Here is a 27,707-nt window from a genome sequence, read left to right on the forward strand (position 1 = left end):
GGGCTATAGATCGTGTCATTCACGATGACGAGCAGATTTGGCAAACCTAACCTTTAATAACATGACAATACGAGTCAAGGCACGAGTCTTCGTGAATGACACGATCTGTGTATACATTTACATATTTATTTACTTACGGGTAGGGATACATCTCTATTTAAGCAAAGATACCTACAATAAAACAAATCATGCGCTTGTAAACTTGTTCGATACCTATAATCTATAATGTGGTTGCTGCCGATGTTTTTATCATTGAACTGAATGTGTGTTGATACAGGGTGGAGTTTGTACCGTGACTAATAACGCATACAACCAATGGCTGACAAAGGAACTTTGAAACAATACATTTTGTCCTAACGTCAAATCGTTCTTTACAATAAAATAAATTATTTTTCTCAAACATGCAATGAAATATTGATGTTATGTTCCTTATAATAGGCTGCGAAGTATGACGTTTCAGGTGCGGCTAGGACAAAAGGTCGTTAATGGAATTTCATACACATCTTGCAGGCCTAGGCCGGCAAAGTCCTCTTTTTTAATTTTCATTTCACAGATATTTGTGACACAGCATCGTGGCATTCATCCATAAAAAAAAACTAGAGGCAGTATTTGCTTTATGGTTCGTAATGACACTCTGCCTCTACGCCTATAAAAAAAAACAAAAAACAATGTTTTGCTATAATTTGCAGTTTTATTTGTATAACATCAACATGAATTTAATAAATAATACATTCTATAATTTTAAATTATAGATTTAACTACACAAATAAAAACATTTAAAATATTTCATCTAAACGTTAGCGGTAAAAAGGTCTACTCAAACACGAGTAGTTATATTTTTTAAATTGTTATGGAGGTAAAGTTGAAAGATATTCATTCTGTTTTATTGGATTTATGGTGCGTTGTTGATTTTTTGACTTTAATATGAGTTCCGACGAAATAATGAAATTAATATTAATTGTAATCGTAGGTGTTGGAATTGGCAGCGTAAGCTAAGCAGAATTGATTTTAAATAACTTGCTACCTCTGCCGCAAAGTCAAAGACGAAGTATGTATATGGTTGCTTATGGCAATTTTATTATTTGAGAAACTAAGAAAAATGGCTTACAGTTTATTAGAAACAGTTTTGTGGCATATTTTAAATGAATGTAACTATAAATTCCTCAACACTGTGGAATTTATACTTATTTACTCCATGCATAAAGCAACGATGTATGTGAAACGTGATATCAACATGAAAGACTATGTAAACTTATGTGACGAAAACGACAGTCAGACGGATACAAGGCGAAAAAATCAAAGATACATGAAAATATACGGGTAGTAAAAATACACGACTCGTGTAAAACATACGCGTGATAATGATATAGGTACGTGTTGGTTATATTTTGGGTGTAGTTTACTTTTAGTTTTTTCTATAAATAAAATTTGGGTTTCGTGGACTTTTTATTTTATTTATTTCATTGCATGTTTGAGAAAAGCACTATACATACCTCGGCGGGAAATGGGGTTGCCCGCGCTCAGACCTATCCGGCCTCGCTTCGCTCGGCCGTCTATATGTCTTCGGCCGGCAACCCCTTTCGTCCCGGCCTCTGTAGTAATGTACTATTGAGACCCTTAACTAGTTATCGCAATAATATGATTTCCTCGACTAGCTATTGAATTATTCCGATACCTACAACATACCTATTGGAGTGAAGTTATTGTTCAACCGGGTTTAAGAATCGTTTTTATAGTTAGTCAGACCGTAAAAAGTCTGCAGCGATTATGATAGCCCACGCAGTGCAAGTGTCATTTTAAACGTCAAACTTCTATGAAATTATGACGTATACATAACACTTACACTGCGTGGGCTATCAAATCCGCTGCAGACTTTGTTTGGTGCGACTATAGTTATTTAATTTTGTGTTTCGGAACAGGTTTGATACTTGATCAAAGATCGAAAAATATTTTAATAGAGAAATTCATGATAATACAGTCGCAGAAAGTCCAAATTCTTGTAATTTAAAACATTGTGTTCAGATCATTTTGAACACTTAACCCGCTTAGCTACCGACTGTGTTAATAACAAATCAGTTCATAAATATCAAGAATATCCTGTTTCATAACCGGTTTGACCTACATCTATACTTTTTGGCACACCATGTATGATTTGACTTTGTTTTGACTGATGTTTTGACTTTCTGAGAGTACCTAACTAATACCTATATAGGTACTTCCTTGGTAGAACTTTATAAGGCCCGGTTGTGTACCTTACTGGTACGGAGCAGAACTAGTTGGGATTAGATAATGGTTATGTATACCTTTCTTACCTAGTTCAACCAGTTTTGTTTTGGAGTTTTAAGTAGCCCTTTCAATATAGGTAGTGGATCCTTACAAACTTATAGATTTTTCGACTAGGTTTTGTAGATATGTGTTTACACAGTGCGCATAAGCTGATATACCGTTTAAACATCTTTTTACATTTTACATAATTTAACCTCAACGTTGGGCTGCAGTTAATATGGGTAATAGTGAGCATAAGGTCAGTTGTTTTTGGTCACGGACGCAATTTATGCGATTTCGAAACGTACCTATGTACCTACTGTACTCTATTATTCCCGGGCATTCAATATTGCTTACAAAAATAATGCATATTAGTTAGTAGAACACTTGCTTTCTCCGTCTAGGTCTCCAACTCATCTAACCTCGTATTATGACAGACATGGAATCGGTTAAGCGGTGTCACGACACTCGGTACTTTATTTTTATATCATGTGTATTTTTGTGTATTTAATGTTTGTTTTGTTTGTTTTGTGCAGATGTGAAGACAATTCTGAAGTCTGTGTCGGGGCGGCTGCGGTCGGGCGAGCTCACGGCCATCATGGGGCCCTCGGGCGCCGGCAAGTCCACCCTGCTCAACATACTCACAGGATACAAGTAAGCTTATCATCACTCACATAACACCATGTTTAATCATTATACATAATTTAATGAGACGCGACTGTTCCATATTATATACTGCTTATACGTTACGTATGAGTGTATCACTTGTATCAGACTGAAGCAGTACAGTGGTATGAGCAGTATCTCTAGCCTATAGTTCGTTTTTTTTAGCATTAGAAAGAACTTGCAAGAAGGTAAGCGATCTTGACATGTCTTTTAATTGAAAAACGCTTTTTAAAATACAAAAACTATTACATATGAAAGCAGAAGAATATAAATGATTGTATTAGATTCATAATTTTTACATATTTGCCGTAACTTATTTTTAAAATGTGTTTTTCAATTAAAAGACACATCAAGATTGTTTACCTAATTTCTAATGCTAAAAAAAACGAACTATAGGCTTGGGCATAAGTATGAAAATCACAACCAAAATAAGTGGCGTGCTCTTGTGTTGGCGGCCAAGACTCATTTTGGGTCACCGCGCCAACCAAGTAAGTAGTAGTAAAATAAGTGTGTCGTGAATCAAGATTTGCACAGAACGCTAAAAATGGGCGTTTGTAGGTAGATTTGCCTAAATTGGCTTTATTATATCAAATTATTATTTCAATTAAAAAGTGAAGGATAAAGACAAGTTGAAGTGTAGGTTTTCGCATTGGCGCGTAATCGCGTATTTTGTGAGTATGCAGACATGCATATGATGCATATCTCCTTCTATGCGTGGTGTGAGCATACCTGAGTACCTATGTAAAGTTCCTAAATAAATAAACTTATCGAATGGAAATAAAGTTCAATATACGAAATACCAAGTCACAAAAAATCTAATGTTCTTTGAACCTTATAGTCACTGTAGAGACAGGTCATTATATAATTATGTACTGAAGCAGTTTATTAGCCCTATTTATTATTTTATAGAATATATTATACTTAATCAGATGTAGCATGCCATTACATGAATAAATTGAATACTTAATCAACGGATATGTCGCACTTTATGATGAGTTGGGTCCATTTCGTGACAACGCGGGCAATGAAATGAATACGTGTACTGTTTCATATTTATTCTATCTATATAGATATAGATATCTTCGGACTTAATAATATGTTGTACATTTTCGTCAAGACTAAAGTAAACTGCGTGAAGCCAAAATACTCATACATAGGTGTCGAGACTCTCGAGTGTCTCGACATTACTGTAGAGTTGTCGGGCGGTGCTGCCGACGTACCTACTTACTAGTTTGCCGACTTGCGTCAAACACTGCACAGTATGTGGTTTAAGGCAAGAGCGATGAGAAACCCAGGGTGTTGTTTACTGACTTATTACAAGTTGAAATATAACTACGATGTGTAGAAGTGTCAAGTTAGACGCGGTTGGAACTGGTACCTATATTCAGTTCCGCGCACACACAATACGTTCAGCAATAGGTAGAAGTAACATGATCACACGATCTTGTCACGAGACTTAGGGCGTCTACAAAATATTTTCAACATAATGCTCGATGAAGTGTTTGGACAAATTGTGTCTACAGCTACACGCTCAACATATTCTGATTTTGTTCAAATATGTACTAACTATATTTGAACAACAACAGACTATGTTGTGGTAATGTTCACTGTTCACTTTGTGCACGACTTTGGCCCTTAACCTCTAATCGTCTTTATCTACCCGCCCCTGCCCTTACGGTACACCATACCTAGTCGGTTGCTGCCACATTGCACGTTTCAATCACTTACTAAGTCGCAGCGTTTTTACAACACGGCCATGCGCGAAATAGGAATTATCCCAACCATCATAGCCGACTTTATTACTTACTGCATACATTTACGTAACGCTGTTTACTGAACTAGCTAAAGACGTGATTCAATAGTCGTGTTACATGGAAGGATGAATTATAGGTAATACATGTGATAAATTACTTAGACCCTTTTGATTTACACATGTTTACAATAATTACTCAATCTCATCTCTGTTTTAAACTACCTCCCGTTATGTAATTGTATATACTTACAGTTACACTTACACGTGCAGTACTATTCACACGGTGAAACATATCATTATGCTGATTTTTACTTAATATGTTAATAGATGTCTTTAATGTATTTTAATTTACTGTATGAAAATGTATACCGTTACATATTGGCCAATATATGTTGATCTATGTGGGATTGCTACCAAATATTTGTTTGTTATAAGTTTAGCAAGGCCTCTATACGTAATAGTACATTACTACAGAGGCCGGGACGAAAGGGGTTGCCGGCCGAAGACATATAGACGGCCGAGCGAAGCGAGGCCGGATAGGTCTGAGCGCGGGCAACCCCATTTCCCGCCGAGGTATGTATAGTGCTTTTCTCAAACATGCAATGAAATAAATAAAATAAAAAATCCACGAAACCCATTAAGTAAGTAAGAAAAAACTAAAAGTAAACTACACCCAAAATATAACCAACACGTACCTATATCATTATCAAGCGTATGTTTTACACGAGTCGTGTATTTTTACTACCCGTATATTTTCATGTATCTTTGATTTTTTCGCCTTGTATCCGTCTGACTGTCGTTCTCGTCACATAAGTTTACATAGTCTTTCATGTTGATATCATGTTTGACATACATCGTTGCTTTATGCATGGAGTAAATAAGTATAATTTCCACAGTGTTGACGAATTTGTAGTTACATTTATTTAAAATATGCCACAAAACTGTTTCTAATAAACTGTAAGCCATTTTTCTTAGTTTCACAAATAATAAAATTGCCATAAGCAACCATATACATACTTCGTCTTTGACTTGGCGGCAGAGGCAGCAAGTTATTTAAAATCAATTCTGCTTACGCTGCCAATTCCAACACCTACGATTACAATTAATATTAATTTCATTATTTCGTCGGAACTCATATTAAAGTCAAAAAATCAACAACGCACCATAAATCCAATAAAACAGAATGAATATTTTTCAACTTTACCTCCATAACAATTTAAAAAATATAACTACGCGTGTTTGAGTAGACTTTTTTACCGCTAACGTTTAGATGAAATAATTTAAATGTTTTTATTTGTGTAGTTAAATTTATAATTTAAAATTATAAAATTATAGAATGTATTATTTATTAAGTTCATGTTGATTTTATACAAATAAAACTGCAAATTATAGCAAACATTGTTTTTTGGTTTTTTTTATAGGCGTAGTGGCAGAGTGTCATTACGAACCATAAAGCAAATACTGCCTCTAGTTTTTTTTAATGGATGAATGCCACGATGCTGTGTCACAAATATCTGTGAAATGAAAATTAAAAAAGAGGACTTTGCCGGCCTAGGCCTGCAAGATGTGTATGAAATTCCATTAACGACCTTTTGTCCTAGCCGCACCTGAAACGTCATACTTCGCAGCCTATTATAAGGAACATAACATCAATATTTCATTGCATGTTTGAGAAAAGTATTTTTTACAAATTCTTTATTTGAATAAAGTACTTACCTATACTGCAAAACGTAATTCAAGACCAAAAAAAGTAAGATTATGTTACCACTTTTTACTAGCGCGTCTTGCATGTATGTAAAAATAAGTGTAATAAAAGTACTTTTTTAAATCGTAGGAGTAAAAATTACTAATAAATAAATTATCTTAGCGTGATTATTTATCAAAAGGAATTTACTATTTTACAAACAAATTATTGCAGTGGCAACATTGTATTACTTTTTTTGGTCTTGAAATACGTTTTGTAGTTTACACTGGGGACAGAATAGGCGAACGGGCCTTATGTTTGTATAACCATACAATAAGTGCCGTATATTGTTTACTGATGTGCCAGAAAGATTCCAAAACTGCAAAATTTCCACATTGAAAAATTTCGGACGGTTTTCATATTTTTGTATGGGGATCGAATATCTGTTTCTAAAATTATACTTTCCTTTATTTTCTATGAAATAATCCTATAATTTACGAGAACTTTTCCAACTTTTTAATATATTTCCGCAACTTGCACATCTGGCATAATTATGTTACGGTATTAAATTTCAGGCACAGACTTTTATGGATAGTATTACTGTATACAGGGTGTCCCAGAATTCGACGTCAAGCCGTAAACGGATGATAGACCAAGTCATAACAGTTATCATAAAAATACAAAAAAAAATCCAACTCATGTTCTTTAAAAATTATGGTCACTTTAAAAATTCACTAAAAAATCCACACCCTGTAATTATTCAAGATTACACAATAATAAAAAAATTAGAATAAATTATGGAATTTATAGTAACAAGAGTTAAAGAACCATTACAGGGTGTGGATTTTTTAGTGAATTTTTAAAGTGACCATAATTTTTTAAAAACATGAGTTGGATTTTTTTTTGTATTTTTATGATAACTGTTATGACTTGGTCTATCATCCGTTTACGGCTTGACGTCGATTTCTGGGACACCCTGTATGTAGGAAGTAGGTAGGTAGAGTAACTTGATGGTAGTATTATTGAAACGATGACGTTTCTGTTGATTACATACTTGTTGTTGGCTAGACGATCAGAGTTCAAGCTGCTATGCAATGTCCGGCTTAAAGGAGTTATAGGTTAAATTACTTATTACAAATGGATACCTACTAGAGTAGGTACATAGGCATATTGGATCATCTTTTGTTTTGTTTTATTTTATGCGAATGTATTTTATTTAAATTATTTATTAGGTTGATTTATGAGTAATGAGGGTTTTAATAAACATGATACAACATTATACAAAATTGTATAAAATGTTGAAAAAAAATTCAATATGGTTGGTGTGACCAAATAGGAGTCAAGTTTATTTTTATTTTAAGTTAGCGGTTAGTAAGTATGAGTACGTTGAGTACGGTCTTATTGAATTTAATTTCAAATCGTCATCCATTAATATAATACTCATGGCAGAGCATAATCTCATTTAAACATTTTAACATCGTTTTCTATGCCAATTTCACTTTTATGAATCACTTCTTGCAACCAACTTGTAAATTCAGAGATATTTTGATGAAGTTTGTACGGGTTGTAAAAGGATTATAGCTTTGTAGTTGGTATTGGTGTGCCATGTGATATAGCACCGCGGACAGTGGCTCTGCAAACCGGATCTATCGTTATCAAGTGGCTCGAGCGATCCAGGTCACGCGGTCAGTTGCAACTCATCGGAAAACCGGGTGCGGGCGCCACTGCTGCGTCCGAGCTCTGTGCAGTATGTGTAGATATGTCGGCGGCCGATCGTAAGACCAGGCAGATCGTAATGTTCCTGTGTAATGTTTTGACGATAGTCACATTAAACCAATATATAGGCAGGATAGATTCGTTAGGTTGCTTCAGATGCCTGATGGGCAAACTGCCCAGAAATAGGAGCCCCGCTACGCGGGGCTCCGTCGACTCAAGGAACGAGTCACAGATTTTCACGTTGCACGATATGCCTAGGAATTTCACGATATGCCTGATCTTACGATCGGCCGCCGACAGATACACGGGCAAAACAAAACTTGTAAACGAGCGCGCCACACAACTACAACAAAGTTGGAACTCACAATCAAAGCCAAATGCGTTACAATGATGCGCCAGACACTGTATCGGTCCGATCAAAGCAAATGAATGCCAAAATTGTTATGAAACAATAACAAACACACTTGAATTTGTAACTTCTAAGATGAATAAAGTCTAAGGAAAAAACGTGCCTCGGAAATCAAGAAAAAGTCATTCTCGGATAGATGCCGCACACACCTTTAGCCTACTCTCGGCTAGATGGCGTGACGACACCGTTTCATATTTAACTATTTTAACACATAGATATCAGTGAATGAACATGGATCAAAGTTATATAAAAATAATAAAATCATTTATCCATATAATATACATTTTTTTGATAATTTTATAGGTTTTCATTTTGAGTTTTAGTCGTGTGTCGAAAGATGGCAGTAAATTTACTGTGACTATAAAATTAACAATGACAGGTCCCCTCTATTCTATGTATTCTTTTTGCTAGAAGAGTCACTAATAAAAGTTGAACCAATTAATTTCCTTAGCCCAACTTATATTTTGTTAGCCTTTAGATCTAATTATTATTTTTAAATAACGTTAAGCAATTTTTTCTGTTATACTTTTGTTAAGCGCCACGTCATTTTTCCTTGAAATCCACTGAAACCACAAAACCACAATATAGAGTGGAGAGTCATACTCCCGGTATATTTAATAACATTTTATTTAATTTTGCTTATACACGGTTAGAATACCTACCACTACAATTTCAATAGTAGCATTATCTATCCGTTACTTAAATGCGACATTCATAAAAAAATTAAGAATGTACGATTAACGAGTAGTCTTTGCTTCATTACCGTTTACTGTATTCAAAATAAAATAAAAAAGTAGTAATCAGTGTTACTTGTTCACTGTTTATACTAAATTATACAAGAGCCAGACCGAGAGAACTCTACAAAGACTTTGGAATGACAAAGTGTAGATAAATGAAATTCTTTCGCAAAAGTATCAGAAGTGTACTTGTCAATGCCAGGACATTGTACGCATTGCAGAGGATCCAAATATTATGCAAACACCTAGGAATGTATGAATATGAACTACTTTCGTAGCTTCTAGCGCATTTTTTCTCTCAGTCACGTGAACGCTCTAAAATATCCTATTGGTATCTTTACTAGATTACAATCTGATAGATAGTCTATGCAGTCATCAAGACGAGAGAAGGTTTAGTGCTTAGTTGTCAGGCTAACCGATTTCTACATTTCCTAATCAATTTCAATATACAGTTTAGATTTCTTTATTTCATGATAAAAAGCTAGTTATTCTATAAATTTGCATCAACACATCAATTTGCAGAAATGTTTAATAGACTGTGAGAGGAATATTCCAATTGCCTATTAATAGATGTAGAATAAACTTTTACCGTTGGCATTACTGCGTCCGAGTGAAACAAGACGCTACAATTAATCTTTGCACTTAGCAGGCATCGAGGCATCATCAAGATCAATCGATAGCAATTAAAAGGATCGATTCTTACCTAGATCGATTTTAGCTCAGTTTATCGGTTTTGTTGCTATCTCAATACAAAGTAGGTACCTAATACTTAACAAGTTTGAAAAAAAAAATGTTTGTATAAGTAATTAATTAGCTAGTATTCTTGATATAACTTGTGGGACCTCCTTTGGGGCATACCTTCATAAGGAGGTCGTAGAAAGACGAAGTATTGGAAAGGAAAAATAACTTAACACGGGTTACAAATAGTGGAGGGTATGGGGTTATGTCGTAAGAAAGTTTGATAAACGCTCGTAGAGTATCAATATAAACTATTATATATGAGAAATATTTTTACAAGCAGAACAATTCGCAAAAATTTAATTATTTATTTCATAACATCCTTTTAACGATACTGAAACACAGTTTATACGTTCATTTCATCATTCTAGTCATAATAATCGTATGTTCTCAACGTATTATTTTTATCCCCAGGACATCAGGCATGGAAGGCAGCATCACAGTGAACGGCATGGAGCGGAACCTGTCTAGCTTCCGCAAGCTCTCCTGCTACATCATGCAAGACAACCAGCTGCACGGCAACTTGACGGTCGAGGAGGCTATGGCGGTCGCCACCTCGCTCAAACTGCCCTCGACAACCTCTAAGGCTGACAAACGCGAAGTGGTATGTGCCTACCCCCTACTTTTAGTCCAGAAAGAAGCATAACAGTTAATGGCATGTTTCACAAGCTCTCGTGTAATATTATGTTGTACAACTAGCTGCACGGCAACCTCTGATGGTCGCGAAGGCTACGGTGGTTGCCACCGCGCTCAAACTGCCATCTGTGACTACTAAAGCCAAAAAAAGCACAATAAGTAGATTCTCCAGTCTTTGTAAGGTTCTACAAGCAGCATTATTAGATGGCCATCACAATGGCGCCGCATCCGGAAACCGCATCAATATTTAGTAGATACCTCGATTAATTGAAGCGTTGTAACGAAACAGAAAACAATCGTTGTCAATGTTGGTTTCAATTTTATCCTGTTTGTTTGTTGTATGTTAGAAACCATCCTTGACATAGTTTATTAGAAATTGTTATTATACGTTATGGTTATTGTAATTTGCGCAGAAGTTTAGGAGTAATGATGATAACTATGTCCTACCTGGTTAAAATCCGCGCATAGCAACTAGCAAGGCAGACAAGAAAAGAACAGCTGAACGACCAATTAGTTCGGTGCAACACGGCTAACACAATGAAAATCCTTATTTCGCATTTGCATCATAAATATGTGCAATACCTAATTGCTATAAAATTCATATACCTTTGAGTTGTCTGTAATATCCTTATAACAATACCTAAAACTTTGTATTAGCCCACGCCAAAAGTAATTGAGTATTTTGTTGTTGAAACTGGTTTCGTGCCAACCATGCATAATAAGACAGGCGTACCTACGCTACGCACCGAGAATACTGACAATCATTGTCTTACGCATTTTAAGATTGACTCATTTGTTAGGATTCCTTACGATATTTTCCCGTCACTAAGACTAGCGACAGGAAAATATTACATGATATTCGACATACTTATAAATTACAAATGGATCTGGGTCGAGTGTCGCACTTGTTAAAAAGTTGGTACTCAACCCGAGCTGGGTACTTTGCTATGAGTGCTTTTAACTAATAAGTTCAAACAATTTGCATTATTTGCAATAAAACTTGATGTTTGTGAAACTACGGGTCAAAAGGAGATTGACAAACATATCTACCGATTTAGCCTTTCTCTCTCATCCTTAACAGCCTACAGTATAGCAATTCGTCGAGGCTTCTGTCCACTTGTGAAGGACGCATATTCATCGTCGTGTTATTAATTCCAGATCCAAGAGATCCTCGAGACGCTCGGTTTGGCGGAGCACCACAAGACCATGACATCGAATCTCTCCGGAGGACAGAAGAAGCGTCTCTCCATAGCCCTCGAGCTAGTCAACAACCCGCCCATCATGTTCTTCGACGAACCGACCTCAGGCCTCGACAGCTCCTCGTGTTTCCAGTGCATATCTCTGCTGAAGACGCTTGCGAGTGGAGGAAGGACTATAATATGCACGATCCATCAGCCGTCTGCTAGATTGTTCGAGATGTTTGATCACCTGTACACGTTGGCCGATGGGCAATGCGTGTACCAGGGTAGCACGGGCAAATTAGGTACGTAATTTTTTGCCATTAAGTTTCATTTTTCAGCAATAGGGATTCTAAAGTTTTAGGGATTTTAAAGTACCTAATAATCGGTTCAAGTCTGCTTGAGTTTTATATGCACACAAACCTTAACTGGTATGGTATATGTCTTGTTAGTATCACTAAAAACACTAAAGCACACAAAAGCTAGTTATTGTATAACCTTCCTATTGCTTCGCCGTAGCCGGATAAAAATAAAGGACGCAAGATTGATCCCAAGGGTGGTATTCCACCTGTGCAATTTCATTGACTAATGTCATTGCGTCTCACTCTCTCAAGCAAAATATGAGAGTATCCAATTTCTTTGTCCAATATACATTGGACAATATACATGGACAAAGAAATTGGATAAATGGAATACCACCCTAAGATGAACGGATAGGTTAAAAGAGGTTTTGAAAGTGACGGATTTTTATGAATAAAGAGTAAATATGATTTGGTTGTTATTGCAGTGTCATGGCTGGGCAGTCTGGACCTGCAGTGCCCGTCGTACCACAACCCGGCGTCCTTCATCATCGAGGTGTCGTGCGGCGAGTACGGGGACCACACCGGCAAGCTGGTGCGCGCTATTGACAATGGAAAACACGACATTAGGTAAACATATTTAATCAAGATATCTTATACAAAATAAGGCCTCTCGTGGCAGTCCAGTTTTGTTTCGCAATAGACGAAATCATCAGCCATCGCTGTTGGCGTCAATCGCGATAGTTGTAGATGCTTAAATTGTGATTATGTTGTTAAATAACTTTTTCATGCTTTGAATTGAGATGTAACAAAAGTCTTGTATTATATGGATTTCAACTATCCTTTCGAAATGAATAGTTCATATAAAACTGCTACTAAATTGTCCAATTCTTTTCGCTTAGGGTGGTATTCCAACTGTCCAATTTTTTTCTCCAATCTTATTGCGTCTCACTATCATCAAGCAAAATGTGAGACGCAATGGACAAAGAAATTGGATAGGTGAAACCCTTATCCATTTTATTTAAACATTCTTTATATATATTTCCAGAAACGGCCAACCTTTCCCTGAGGCGAAACTGCCCAACCTGAACAACAAGGAGGACATGCAGAACTCTCTGAACGCGGAGTGGAACAAGAACGACGTGTCGCAAGTGCAAGAGAAATTCAAAGAGGACAGGTCCAACGGGTCGAACGGCACCGGCGCTGGGCACTTGCAGAACGGAATCCTGCAGTTTGCGGCCAATGAGATCGCCAAGGGAAAAGGTTTGTAAACCCTGCCCATCCTACCGTTTAGCATTTAAATTAGCAACCTGGGTTGCTAAATCTCATATTAATGAATGTTGTATGAATATTAAGGAATGGCCAGGAATATTAGGCACATCTAAAGTGATTTTGGTAAATATGATAAATATGAATATGAAAATATGAATATGAGGAAGTAATGAATTGGACGTAACTGTGTGTGGGCGTAGATAAACTTTTTTTTATTATCTCGATTTTATTTTGCTTTAAATTATATGAAAATATAATAAATAATATGTCAATACATCACTCACCTTCGGTTTGCCGACGATATCGTAGTCATGGCAAAGTCGATGGAGGAACTCAGCATGATGCTCGATGACCTCAACCGAGTTTCACAACGGGTGGGCTTGAAAATGATGAATGGTGGGATGGGCTGGTAGAGAATGCCATTTGGCATTAAGTCCGCCATTTGTACATTTTTGTTTATACTTTGTGCAATAAAGTTTAAATAAATAAATAAATAAAATGAACATGGACAAGACGAAACTTATGTCAAATGCCAATGTTGTGCCCATCCCAGTCTCTGTTGGGAACTCGGTACTCGAAGTTGTTGACTCGTACATCTACCTAGGACAAGTAGTCCAATTAGGTAGGTCCAACTTCGAGAAGGAGGTCAACCGCCGAATCCAACTCGGTTGGGCAGCGTTCGGGAAACTACGTAATGTCTTTTCGTCCGACATACCTCAGTGCCTCAAGACGAAAGTCTTTAATCAATGTGTGTTACCAGCGATGACTTACGGCTCCGAAACGTGGTCTTTCACTATCGGCCTCATCTCAAAATTCAAAGTCGCTCAACGAGCTATGGAGAGGGCTATGCTCGGAGTTTCTCTGCGTGATCGAATCAGAAATGAGGAGATCCGTAGACGAACTAAAGTCACCGACATAGCTCACCGGATTAGCAAGCTGAAGTGGCAATGGGCAGGCCACATTGCGCGCAGAGAAGATGGCCGATGGGGTCGAAAAGTGCTCGAGTGGAGACCACGGACTAGCAAACGCAGCGTAGGACGTCCACCCACAAGATGGACGGACGACCTTGTTAAAGCCGCCGGAAGACGCTGGATGCGGGTGCTTCCAACCGGTACGAATGGAGGTCCAAGGGGGAGGCCTATGTTCAGCAGTGGACGTCTTATGGCTGAGATGATGATGATGATGATGAATATGTCAATATATGACAACGTCTTATTTACGTCATCACAATATTCACAATATAATTTACATAAAAATGTTCGGACGTTCTATATTTCAATGTCGCTAACATGACTCAAGATCATCTAGTTATTAATCGCGAAAAAAATACTTATAAACATTTAAATACAACAACCTTGGCATATGCCAAGTATACATATATTTGGTAGTGTATTTCCGGTCAAAATTCGGATTCAACTCGTAGTTCGATAGCTGTATTCTAAAATGGTAAGTAAGGTCACGGTCATAATACTCATAATAAATAACACGTAAAAACATTTACCTGTCTTATTACTATAGCAATAGGGCTGCTTTAGAGTGCAGTTAGTGGGGCGTTCACCTAATGCGGAAACCGAATCAAAGGGGTTGCCAGGCAACCAATGTTGTTTTCACCTCAGCAGCTCGAACAAGGGTATTCGAAAGATGTTGAATAGTGAAATGAGGTCGGAATAATTCGGCAAATAGACATGTCATACTGATACTGCGGGACAAACGTCATGTTAGCGTTGCGATGAAAGATAACCCTAATTATTGATACGCGAATCCAATTCCTTGACTCTACATGATTGCGCCACTAAGTATATGTACTATCGTGATTGTACAGATATACTATTTATTTTTAAAGATATCTAGAGGAAAATAGGCATGAATTAATGATATTTATATTACATGATTTCATTACAAACAAGCATAGTTGACACGGCGATATCTAAGGGCGAAGGTTGAACGACGAAGTTACTTCCTGTTTGTATGAGGTTGTTATTCCTCGTTTCATTCCGTACTCGAACTACGGATTAATTTTCAGCTCTTATATTATTATTGCGTAACAGTAATATTCAATTTTAATCATTTGACGTCAGATATGTATGTAAACTGCCCTTATAATGACATCAGGGAAGGTCTATAACTCAGTTAATTTAGCCAAGCTAACTTGTAACGACGCTTGTAACTTGTAACAAGCTAACGACGTAATCATTGCGTTGTTGTTGTCGTGTTTAATGAAATGCTAATTTCAAGGCATAAAAAACCTATTAGAATAGCAGTTTTATTCGAGGATATAGTATGACTAGATCCCCCAACAAGGAGGTCCAGCGATCTAGTTAAGATTGCGGGAAGCCGATGGATGCAGAGATCATCGAGGAATGTCTGAAATATTGACAACTACCTTAAATATAGGTAACTAATTAATGCAATCTTATTGATGTAACAGGCCAATGATGATGATGATGAATTAATGCAGTGTTTTTCTTAAAATTGCGTGGAAATATTGTAGTTACTTACTCGTAATAAATTGTGAAACATGATGTTGAGCGTCTTTCAACCGAGACGCACTGGTAGTGGATTTTGTACAACGTTGCTGGCTGTATTAGTGAACGTATAATTACGATCACCGACGGACTGCTGTAGCTGGTTCTTCAAAACATAGCGCTCTTCCACTCGACCATAGAAATCGAATTTTGAATTGAAATGGAATACAAGAAGTATCAAATTTCAAAACTGCATTAATGACAAGGGGGACTCAGGAGTCTATACCAAATTTCAACTATTTCGGTTCAGCGGCTTAAGCGTGAAGAGGTAACAGACAACCAGACACACTTTTGCCTTTGAAAGAAAGGAAGAAGATGTATTTTGAAAGAAGATGTATTTATTGTCACAACAGCGAATACAGAAAACACAATATTTAAAAAAACCGGGCAAGTGCGAGTCGGACTCGCGCACGAAGGGTTCCGTACCATAATGCAAAAAAACAAACAAATAAAAAGCAAAAAAAAAAACGGTCACCCATCCAAGTACTGACCACTCCCGACGTTGCTTAACTTTGGTCAAAAATCACGTTTGTTGTATGGGAGCCCCATTTAAATCTTTATTTTATTCTTTTTTTAGTATTTGTTGTTATAGCGGCAACAGAAATACATCATCTGTGAAAATTTCAACTGTCTAGCTATCACGGTTCGTGAGATACAGCCTGGTGACAGACGGACGGACGGACGGACGGACAGCGAAGTTTTAGTAATAGGGTCCCGTTTTACCCTTTGGGTATGGAACCCTAAAAAAGGAGTTACCTTTATAATATTAGTATGGATAGTATGGGTGCATTCATTAAGTAATATATTTGCAGGCGAGCCCCTGGTGGTGCAGATGGAGCTCGAGAAGCCGGACAACACGGAGGCGGCGCTGCTGGGCGGCGACGCCTCGCCGCGCCGCTACGCCACCTCCGAGCTCGCGCAGTTCTGGGTCGTGCTCAAGCGCACACTGCTCTTCAGTCGCCGGGACTGGGTCAGTTGTGGCTCTTATTTGTATTGCATTTAGGTTCCATTTCCAACTGAACTTAACCAACTACCTCGTATTGTATTGTTTATCAAAGACTTATCTACGTTCGAGTTAGGGATGTTAGGGTTTCGTCCATATTACGCGCTAACGCTGTTCTGGGTTGTCATAAACTGAAATCTGGTCTTCGGCTTGTAGTAGACTGATCAAGAATAAATATAATTAGCCACAGATGTCAAAGGCATAAAGATACATACAATGTGCCAGTGGCATATAAATAATTTGCTTTTGAAGTTGAATCTTGCGTTAGTGGCTCTGAACTATCCTAATAGACGCAACGGGTGACCGGAAGGCTGGAGATTACCTCGCCTAACGCATTGGCATTACTGTTCAGCGCGGTAGCGCGGCACCCTACCGGATGGCACAGACCTGGGGCCAATTTTTTATTTGTAGGTTTTTTACTTTTTAGGTAGTTTTCGTTTAGTGTTTAGTTTAATTTATTTTTATTTAACGAATATGTTAAGTCATGCTCAATAAAATACGAGGCCAAATTGTTTACCCTCCTTTAAGATGGATTATTATTTTATTCGAACATATGTTTCACCGTTGCGTGTCAACTTTCATAACAGGAAGATTTTTTTACTCGTTAAAAATATGAAGAACACCTTACCTGGTCGATTTCAAACGTTTTGCTTATTGATAACCGTATTTGCCAGACGCTGATGTACCTGCGTCTGTTCGCGCACGTGCTGGTGGGGCTGCTGATCGGCGCGCTGTACTACAACATCGGCAACGACGGCGCCAAGGTGCTGTCCAACCTCGGCTTCCTCTTCTTCAACATGCTGTTCCTCATGTACACCTCCATGACCATCACCATCCTCAGCTGTGAGTACTATAACGTGTCATATAAGAGCGGTATTCCACCTGTCTAATGTGTATTTTGTCTCACATTTTGCTTAATGAGAGAGTGAGACGCATTGACAGATGTTATACCACCCTAAGCTATCAAACACAGGCCGCTTGATATTTTTCAGTAAACTCTATTGTCAAGCCAATAAGGGCGACCAAAAGATCTACCAAAAGTAGATATAATCGATAACTCGAATGACCATGCTAACCTAGTAGTGATGGTGCGTAATTGCACTGCATTTGCGTAAATAATGGCATGGCGGCTTCGCTTTTTTTACCTACTTATATTAAGTTATTTTATCCTTAATCTTAGGTCTTCGATGGGTAAAAAACTAGTATTCAAGGAGGTTTTTGTTTATGATATTGATTATGATAAAATGTCTACCGTTATATACTAACGAATTAATCTATTGATGTTTATTTGCAGTCCCTCTGGAGATGCCCGTGCTAGTTAAAGAGCATTTTAATCGCTGGTACTCACTGCGCTCCTATTATCTGGCCATCACTGTCTCCGATATACCATTCCAGGTAATTTATTAAGTATAATTAAAGTTAATTAGTTTTTATCTAAGATTTTCATCATTTAACTTTCAAAAAGTGGACGTTTTAACATTTCTATAATTAAAATTAAACTTTATATCTAGTCGGTTTATTATATAAACTATTATCTTATCTTATAATGTCCAAGAGAAAGACGAATGCGAATACTAAAAATCTTAACTTATACAAATAAGTTATTCATTACAAGATAGATATTTCAAACACAGGTAGCTAAAAGGAATAATTATGTGTATCCATATTCACGTATATATGTTGAAACCTTCCGGGTCGGCTGTAAGGTTTACACAACAGCTCTAATAGCGTGTGTATTCAATAATCCACACATCTTTTCGCTTCTGTGTGAGGGAAAACATTGATATATTTGTTACGTTTAATAAAACACTAATGATAACTTGTGTGATGGTTGCCAGGCGATATTCTGCGTGATCTACGTGGTGATCGTGTACCTGCTGACGTCGCAGCCGCTCGAGTGGTTCCGCTTCTCCATGTTCCTCACATCCTGCCTGCTCATCTCCTTCGTGGCGCAGAGCGTGGGGCTCGTGGTCGGCGCCGCCATGAACGTGCAGGTAAACTTGCCGTTATCATTGAATGTAGACGACACCCCACTACCAATGTACATTATCAGTATTATCAAGCATTGACGAAGAGTTGCGACCACACATAAACACTCTTTTACATGTATAACACAACGTCGCAAGCCGCGCCATTCAGATACAGCATACATTGTTTTACATTACAACAGCCCATAATTACATTAATTACCTACCCCTAGAACTCAAAAGCTAACCAGGACGGCGTCCAATTGGCAGCGATCAGCGAAGAGCGATAAAAAAAGCAGGTACTCGCCGGCAGTTTGAATAGTCAACATTAACGTATGCATGTTGTTTATCTATAACCTTATAGATAAGAATGAAGATGTGGATAGGCACATCTTCAGCTGCCTCAATATGTGAGCGCCCATGTGTAGTGATCATGAGATGTTTTTTAAGCGATCCGTGCTAGATGTTTGAGTGTAAACCGCCGCTAGAGATCGCTAATATACCTTCGTTTATTTCAGAACGGCGTGTTCCTGGCGCCGGTGATGTCGGTGCCGTTCCTGCTGTTCAGCGGGTTCTTCGTGTCGTTCAACGCCATCCCGGTGTACCTGCGCTGGATCACCTACCTCTCCTACATCCGCTACGGCTTCGAGGGCACCGCGCTCGCCACATACTCCTTCAACAGGGAGAAATTAAAGTGCACTCAGGTGAGTACTAATTACTGTTCGTATCCTGAGACCCAGTAGCAGTTTTGTTTTTGAATTTGAATCCGTTGTAAACAGAAGTTCCTTCGATTTTAGAATATGTATGTATATGTATGTAGGCCCGACCACCTGCGGACATCAATTACAATTTTATCTAAGGGGTACTGACCTGCAGTGAATGTGGCCGCACATTTACTGCTAAAATCGGTTATGTCAGTCACCTGAGTGCTCACGAACGTCGCTCTCAATAATCAGGGTATAACCGCGAAAATCGAAGTTCGTAAATTGCGGGCATTTTTCTCTGTCACTCTAATTACGCCTTCATTGGAATATAAGAGAAAGATCCCCGCAATTTGCGAATTTCGGTTTGCGCGGTAACCCCTCAGTACTATACAGTCGCCGTGGTCGCTCGTAAACATAGTGGTTGAGTGACTTTTTGTCTATCTGCCTTATAATCTATGATGGCGCTTTTTAGCACGATAAATTCAAGACAATGCATTCTTAGTTCTGATCAGTGTAAATAGATAATGTTGGAATCTTATATCTCTCCTCTGCATGTGATCACATTACAGCCGTCTAGTTTTTAAGTCATAAAACCATAGCAAGGCGAAACATGCAACAAATGAAACTTGTATTGTTTCCGCAGTCGTACTGCCACTTCAAGAACCCGCGCACGACGCTGGAGGAGCTGGACATGCTGGACGCGGACATCTGGCTGGACGTGGCGGCGCTCTGCGCCATCTTCCTCGTGCTGCGCATCTCCGCCTTCCTCTTCCTGCGCTGGAAGCTCAAGTCCACCAGATAAGCTACTCCGTGTGTTCACATACTATGGTAGATAATTGTATGACTTGAGGCAGCTTGTATGTATAGGTATACATTCGTGTGCCGTTCTCGGGCAAATGCTATCGATTGTAACTGGCAGCTATACTTTCACATATATCTATTTTAACGGCCGATGAAATGGTACCTTTTGTCTGAGAACGTCATATATAGTTAAATTAGCGTTTGTTACAGATTTTTATAAAAATCAGCATCTTTATTGAGCAGCTGTCTTCATTTAGCGTCCCATAGGAGGTTTTAAAGAATCGTTTAAAGAGGTCGTTATTTATAAATTGAGATAGAGAATGCAACTAAAGAAAGGAATAATTATAGAAGTAAGAGTGAAAAGGTATGTTACCAAGTTTAACGTATGTGATAATGATCGTGAAATGTGTACTGAAATGAATGAAATTGAAATTTGACTTTTCAAGAAATGGAATATTCTCCTAAAAATCGACTAAAAAGTTAAATTATTAGGACGGTCGACATAATTTGACAAGAAAATGTATGACAAAGATGTCGCATTAATAATAATAAATAATAATTCGTAGTTTAGAGGAAGTTGTGACTCTGTCTGTCACGAACTTATGTAACTTGCTCAAATCGATTTAATACTGATTTCATTTTGAAACTTCATATACCATGACAAATTGTATTTAAGATATCCTGTTTGACATCCTGAATGAAACCAAGTGCCTTGTTACAATCAGATTATTTAAATTGTGATATCTAATGTGATTTATATTGTATTGCCAAAATGAGACAATTTACGAACTGACATATTTGCAAATAATATACTTATGAACTACGAACTGAACCGTTTTTTGTGAGCTGTACACGACATTCCATATGCAAAGATTATTCGTAAAGCATTTTAATAATAGTAAGACCAAATGGTTAATAATTAAAATCATTATTTATTCGAGATCTGAAATGATATTGCAGTTATTGCGCAAAGCAACAACTTGAATTTTTGTTAAAAAGTTAATGATTTTATTACTATCTCATAATAGTTAATATGAGATGTATTCATTGTATCTAACTCTGCCACAGAAATGTAACAAGAGCTACAACTCTAAGTCTCCATTGGTTGTTGCCACTTTTAAAAATTTGAACCGAGTGTCTTGCCCTGGTATGGCTTGCCTTTTCCTATCTATCTTTGTAAAGCTAAAATGATATAAGTATAATGTTATTCATAAGAAGCCACCTAGGAGTATTCTAATCATATTAGCAATGGTGTTTGACTCTCGAAAACATATTACTCAAAAAATATTAATATTAATAAATACTTTACAGCTTTTTTCGCAGGGATCACGGTCAATATTGTACTTAGCATAGTTCTTATTATTATGTTCTAGGTAGAAGAATTGGACGGTTATGTTATTCGGTTAGTTTTAATTATGGTTATAAAATGTTTTGTATATTTTTAATAAATGGTTTATGAAGTAATTATTATTTTTAATATAAGGTAGGTAAGCATTGCTTATCGCCATTAACCTCTATCCACCTTTAGCTGTTTTTAACACACTTGTAGGTACCTACACTGAGCGCTTCAACTAATATACAACTTTTTTTTTTGTCGCAGGGGAAATACGTTTACGCATCCACCCCGGGCTGGAGGGGCCCATCGTGGGATGTGAGACTCGCTCCTCCCGTAACTCCCTCTGCTAATCAGAGGGAGGGGAGGAGAATACCCACTAAAACCCCTGCGGCGTTACCCTCTCTGCCGTTATAGGGGAGCACCGTGAGGTCACTAATATTCTACCACGATGCTCCCCCAACTAATATATACCTGGCGATGGACATATCACAGAAAATAATAACTGTAACCCAATAAAATAAACCGCAAGAATTAAGTAGCAAACCTACTATTTAAATACGATTTTTTTAGTCACCTACTCGTGTTTTTAGGGTTCCGTACCCAAAGGGCAAAACGGGACCCTATTACTAAGACTTCGCTGTCCGTCCGTCCGTCCGTCTGTCACCAGGCTGTATCTCACGAACCGTGATAGCTAGACAGTTGAAATTTTCGCAGATGATGTATTTCTGTTGCCGCTATAACAACAAATACTAATAAAAACTTTTTACAAAAAAAAGAAAACCGACTTCAAAAAGGATGAAATAAAATATTATCCTTTTTAAGTCTATGCGTTACCAACTGATATGTTTGAAGTCGGTGCCAAGCCAACTTTTGAAGCATACCATGATTTTGGTGCGATTCGATAAGGATGTACGTTGGATTGCCTTACAATGAACGTACTTTCTGTAGGTACAGTCGACGTTAAAAATATGTTTACACTTTTCGTCTTATTACAAAGGAGTAAGGTGCAAAAGTGTATAATACATATCTTTGACGTCGACTGTACCTTATAAGAACACACCTCAGAACACACGATCAAACCTTCTTGGCACAGTCCGTACCATGTTTGTCGGCACGCAAGCGTGGGATTGGGACTGAAGTTATTTCCCGTCCCTTATTCAGAGGACTACATTTCAAAATATAAAACAATTCAAGGAATTTACGTTCTTGCCAAATTTCACCTAAAGCGGTTCAGCTGGTTATTTTTTGTATACTACTTTGGCTACCTTTTCTCTGCTTAAGCTTATATTGACAAATATTAACAATAACTGTATAACAACGGGACTATTTTTTGATTTGTCTAAGGCGTTTGACTTCGTTTCTCATCACCTACTATTATCAAAGCTTGACAGACTTGGCATCAGAGGGCCGGCACTTCAGTGGATGTCCTCATACTTAAGTAATAGACTACAATGTGTACAAATTAGTAAATTAAATGAAAATAATGAATTAGTTAATTACTCATCTGATTTTAGGCACAACAATTATGGAGTTCCCCAAGGAAGTGTTCTGGGACCGATTTTATTTTTGTTGTACATAAACGACATAACTGAGATAACAAGACACCGTTGCATCTTATACGCCGATGATATTTCCATCATAGTTACATCAAATAAAGAAAGTAGTTCTGTTAAAGATCACGAACTAGATATAATTAACACAATAGAAGTAATAACGCATTGGCTTGATTCTAATAATCTAAAAATTAACCTAGACAAATCAAAATATATCCAATTTAACAATTATAATCTCAATATCACAAGCATCGAAAATGTGCCACGAACCAAATTTTTAGGAGTGTTCATTGATGAAAAACTCGATTGGAAATCACAAATTGATAGTGTAACCAATAGATTAAATAAATATGTATATGTTCTTAAACAGGTCAGTAAGATCACAAATATTAAAACTGCAATCTCTTGTTACCATGCCTATGTCGAATCAACCTTACGCTATGGGTTAATATTATGGGGCTATAGCACTGACATAAACCGAGCATTTGTCGCACAAAAAAGATGTTTAAGAGCAATATATGGAATGCGGCCTGACGAATCCTGCCGACCACTATTTAAGAAACTCGGTCTTTTGCCTCTTCCAGCGCTCTACGTATATGAAATGTGCATATTTGTCCACAAGTACAAGTCCATGTTTAAAAAAGCATGTGACAGTCATCCTCGTTCTTGTCGAGACCCAGACAGACTACTACCTGATGCCCATTCTCGATTGGCAAAACATAAAAAAAGTTGTCTTGTTAATAGTGTAAATGTATACAACAAAATACCAATCGAATTCCGCACTATGAATATTATCTTATTTAAACAGAAATTAAATGAATGGCTTAACAACAAAAACTTTTATAGTATGGGTGAATTTTTTGACACAGGTTAAATTAATATGTATAATTTTAGTTTTTAGTTACCTACCCTTTTGTATACCAAATGAGGTTAAACATGAAAACCTACCACCATAACTTTTAAGAACACCTTTGTAAATGGTAATGTTTAATACAAATAAATGATCTTTATCTTTATCTTTATCTTTATCTTTATCTTTATGGTAATAACCGCGGTTTCGGTTAATAACCGATTATTTCCATACAAAATAAGTGTTCCGTAAACAAAGTTTTGTACGGAACACTAATAACCGATTTGCATTCCCTAGACTAGATCAATAAGCTTAAAACTAAAAACACAACTATATAATTATGTATACCTAATAAGGTACACTCATTGTGTTTTTTTTTTTACTTTTTGCCACAGAATAAATAATAGTACTAGGTACAGAAGACTCACTCTCTAACAAAACGCGTCTGTAACGATCAGCACAGATATGGCCGCTAGGTGGCGACAGCGCCACGCGCGGCTTATGGCAAACCCCAAAATTGGGGTCGAACGGAGGGACTTTTAGCTACCTGTAGCAAAGCGACGAAATTGCGGAGTGAGCCACGCCTGTTTTTGCTTTGAATTGATTTGATATAGTTGTTGGCGAGGCCGGCAGCGTTTACGTGCATTGTTAGCAAGTGGAACTTTTTGTTCACGGAAAACCTTTGTAGTTACAAGAAACTTGCTTAGATAACTTGTCTACCTTTGTTTGTGAAACTGGTGTAGTAAGTATCTACAATTAATTGATTAGATTGTCTACAACTACAAGTATCTTAACACCTATGTATGTGTACGAGTATTCTAGTGTGTCCATGGAATACTACGGTCATACCTACGGCATTACAGTCTACTCTTAAAATTTACTCTTGAAATTTAGACCGATTCGCGGCTGTTGCTAAATGATGAAAAAATAGACCAGTGCCCTGTTTATCAAAAGCTTGTAACTTGTAATACAAGCGGATGTCACTTTTTGACAGCTTTTGTTAGACAGGGACTTTCACTCGTTTTAAAAGTTACAAGATTTTGATAAACAGGCCCCAGGTAAGTTTCAGTTCAGAAGATCACTTACGTTTTTTAAAAGAAAGCTGGCAGTGTATGGGTCGGAAAATTGTGTTGGGATATGATTTATTCAGCAGCAGCAGTGGTGGCCGAGTGGATATGACGTCTGAGTTTCAATCCGGAGGTCGCGGGTTCAAATCCTGGCTCGTACCAATGAGTTTTTCGGGACTTATGTACGAAATATCATTTGATATTTACCACTAGCTTTTCGGTGAAGGAAAACATCGTGAGGAAACCTGCATACATTTGCGAAGAAATTCAAAGGTGTATGTGAAGTCCCCAATCCGCATTGGGCTAGCGTGGGGACTATAGCCCAAGCCCTCTCGCGCATGAGAGGAGGCCTGTGCTCAGCAGTGGGACGTAAATAGGCTGAAATGATGATGAATGATGATGATTTATTCGAAGTATTTTTTAAATGGATCGTATGTGTAGATACTTTACTTGCCAAGTTGTGTGCAAGTGAGTCAAGTCTCTAGTCTATGTATATTTATGTCTATAAATATACGTAGAGTCCATCCACGCTCTACCTACATGTATCCAACTTTTGGATCCATTCAATTAAGGTACATAACGACCTAATTTAACTAGTAGCAACAATCAGACAAATAGGTAATTATCTAATTATTCATTCACACTAGCTATAAAGACTACCCTATAACTCCTATAAGTATTAATTTAGAAGCACAGATTAGGTATGCCTAAGCAGTGTTTATAAGTCAATGCACTTAGTTATTACAAAGACGTCATGAATGGTTTGGCGGGATTACCACCGCACTCTGTAATCTTGTGACATACTTACTGTCGTAGGGGTTAATTACCGATAATCTAGATCAGAAAAATGTTGACTTTAGGTAATTTTTGGAAACTTTGTTCTTTGTCTATACAGACCTATACTATACGCGCGATGCTGCGGACAATGCTTAAGTACATATGGAACTTAATCATTATCCGCAGCATCTCGCAATCCCCAAATTCTGAGAAAACGTAGCAAATGGACAATTTTTTTTCAAGTGTCTCAAAAGAAGATTTATTATTAAGATTTTACTTTCGTGAGTGCCGTGACGTAATGTCCTTAGTTTTAGGAAATTAAGCTAAAGTAAGAAAAGGTTCTGATCTTATATACTTAGTAGTAGAGTAGATTATCAGTAGTAGTAGAGGAATAGGTTTTGTATTAGTAGAAGTTAAGTAGTAGTCTCCTTAGCTAGTGGTTGTAAGACTGTTGCTAGGTAGGTATTAATAACTGCCTTCAGTCGATAATTGAGTTAATTATCATACGACATAGTAATTACTAGCTGACATTATGTGAACAATCTACATTCAATTGATAAGGACAATTTGAGCACCATGCACATGGACTTTGTTCTAGATTCATTGGTGCCTATATTATGTGCAGAAACATAAATTATACAACAGCTTGGCAGAATCCACATACTACCAGGAAATCGTAGAGTTAGAATTTGAGTTTATTTTCTATGTGTTATAACTATATATCCACCTACTATTTTACCATTATTTACCTACTTATGTGAATGCCTAATTTCAGCTGTGATTTCAAATATGAGACGTTGTCACAAATTTGGCTTAGCGTCACGTCTTAAGATCATAAAGAAGAAGCATATGTTTTCCGTTTCACACTAGATGTTTACAGCTCATATCCTGGAACTCATATTCATACGGGGACAACCATCCGTGTAGGCCTAAGGTAGGTGCCCCATGCACTGCGCAATCAGGTTTCAAGACACACATTTCCACCTTTCCGCTGAATGGCTGATCTAATAATACCCTACCTTCGTCAAACCTAAAATTGCCACCACGATTTTGACGGCTCATTGTTACATTGTATTGGCAATTTAATTGGCTCTATCCTGCGGAGTTAGGGTAGAGTGATTTATAAGTATACCTACGCCATTGATTGGCTTCGTCTGTAGGGTAATTGGAATGCTGATATTGATTTGTTTAGTTGCATTTCCTGGGTTTGAGCAACCGCGCGTCGTAAAACCAGTGGGGAGACACTCCTCACTTCGGTCGAACTCGGTTCCGTTCGGCTCAGCATTGCTCCGAGCAATTATTAGAGTTGGCACCACTTGTCTTCCTTTTGCTTGCACGACCACAGATAAGATAATCACTTGAATTTTGACAACCCTAAATAGCCGAAAGGGATAGCATGATTTGACCCGGAACCGCTATCAAACTTCGGGTTTGTAGGTAGTGTCCTTTCTGTACGGTAGTACTATTATTTATTCTGTGGTAAAACGCAGAAAGCGTGTGCATGATACCTAAAACTAAAAAAACCAGCAAGTATAGTAATAAACAAAAAACCGGCCAAGTGCGAGTCGGATTCGCGTTCCAAGGGTTCCGTACATAAGTCCGACTTAACGCTTGACTGCATATTTCTAATAGGTTTTCCTGTCATCTACAGGTAAAGAACTATATATATAATTGTGTATTTTTTTCATAATTTTAGACCCAGTAGTTTCGGAGATAAAGGGGGGGGGGTGGTCATTTTTTGGCTATTTTCTTAAATAACTTCGAACCTATG

The 27,707-nt window shown here is 37.5% G+C and overlaps 1 protein-coding gene across 2 annotated transcripts in view; it reads left to right on the forward strand.

Annotated features, from left to right (window-relative positions):
- LOC134663558 (ATP-binding cassette subfamily G member 4) overlaps positions 1-21,817 on the forward strand; it is a 49,418-nt gene extending 27,601 nt beyond the window's left edge. For both annotated transcript variants that reach the window (XM_063519967.1, XM_063519957.1), the window contains 11 exons: positions 2,802-2,919; positions 10,383-10,572; positions 11,763-12,087; positions 12,570-12,711; positions 13,130-13,344; positions 16,691-16,848; positions 17,556-17,724; positions 18,176-18,276; positions 18,720-18,875; positions 19,367-19,552; positions 20,196-21,817. In XM_063519967.1, coding sequence (XP_063376037.1) covers positions 2,802-2,919; positions 10,383-10,572; positions 11,763-12,087; positions 12,570-12,711; positions 13,130-13,344; positions 16,691-16,848; positions 17,556-17,724; positions 18,176-18,276; positions 18,720-18,875; positions 19,367-19,552; positions 20,196-20,354 — 1,919 coding nt within the window. In that variant the 3' untranslated portion in view covers positions 20,355-21,817. The remainder of the gene's footprint in view (positions 1-2,801; positions 2,920-10,382; positions 10,573-11,762; positions 12,088-12,569; positions 12,712-13,129; positions 13,345-16,690; positions 16,849-17,555; positions 17,725-18,175; positions 18,277-18,719; positions 18,876-19,366; positions 19,553-20,195) is intronic.
- The last annotated feature ends 5,890 nt before the right edge of the window (positions 21,818-27,707 follow it).

Source organism: Cydia fagiglandana, chromosome 1, assembly GCF_963556715.1.
Source record: "Cydia fagiglandana chromosome 1, ilCydFagi1.1, whole genome shotgun sequence".
NCBI lineage: Eukaryota > Metazoa > Arthropoda > Insecta > Lepidoptera > Tortricidae > Cydia > Cydia fagiglandana.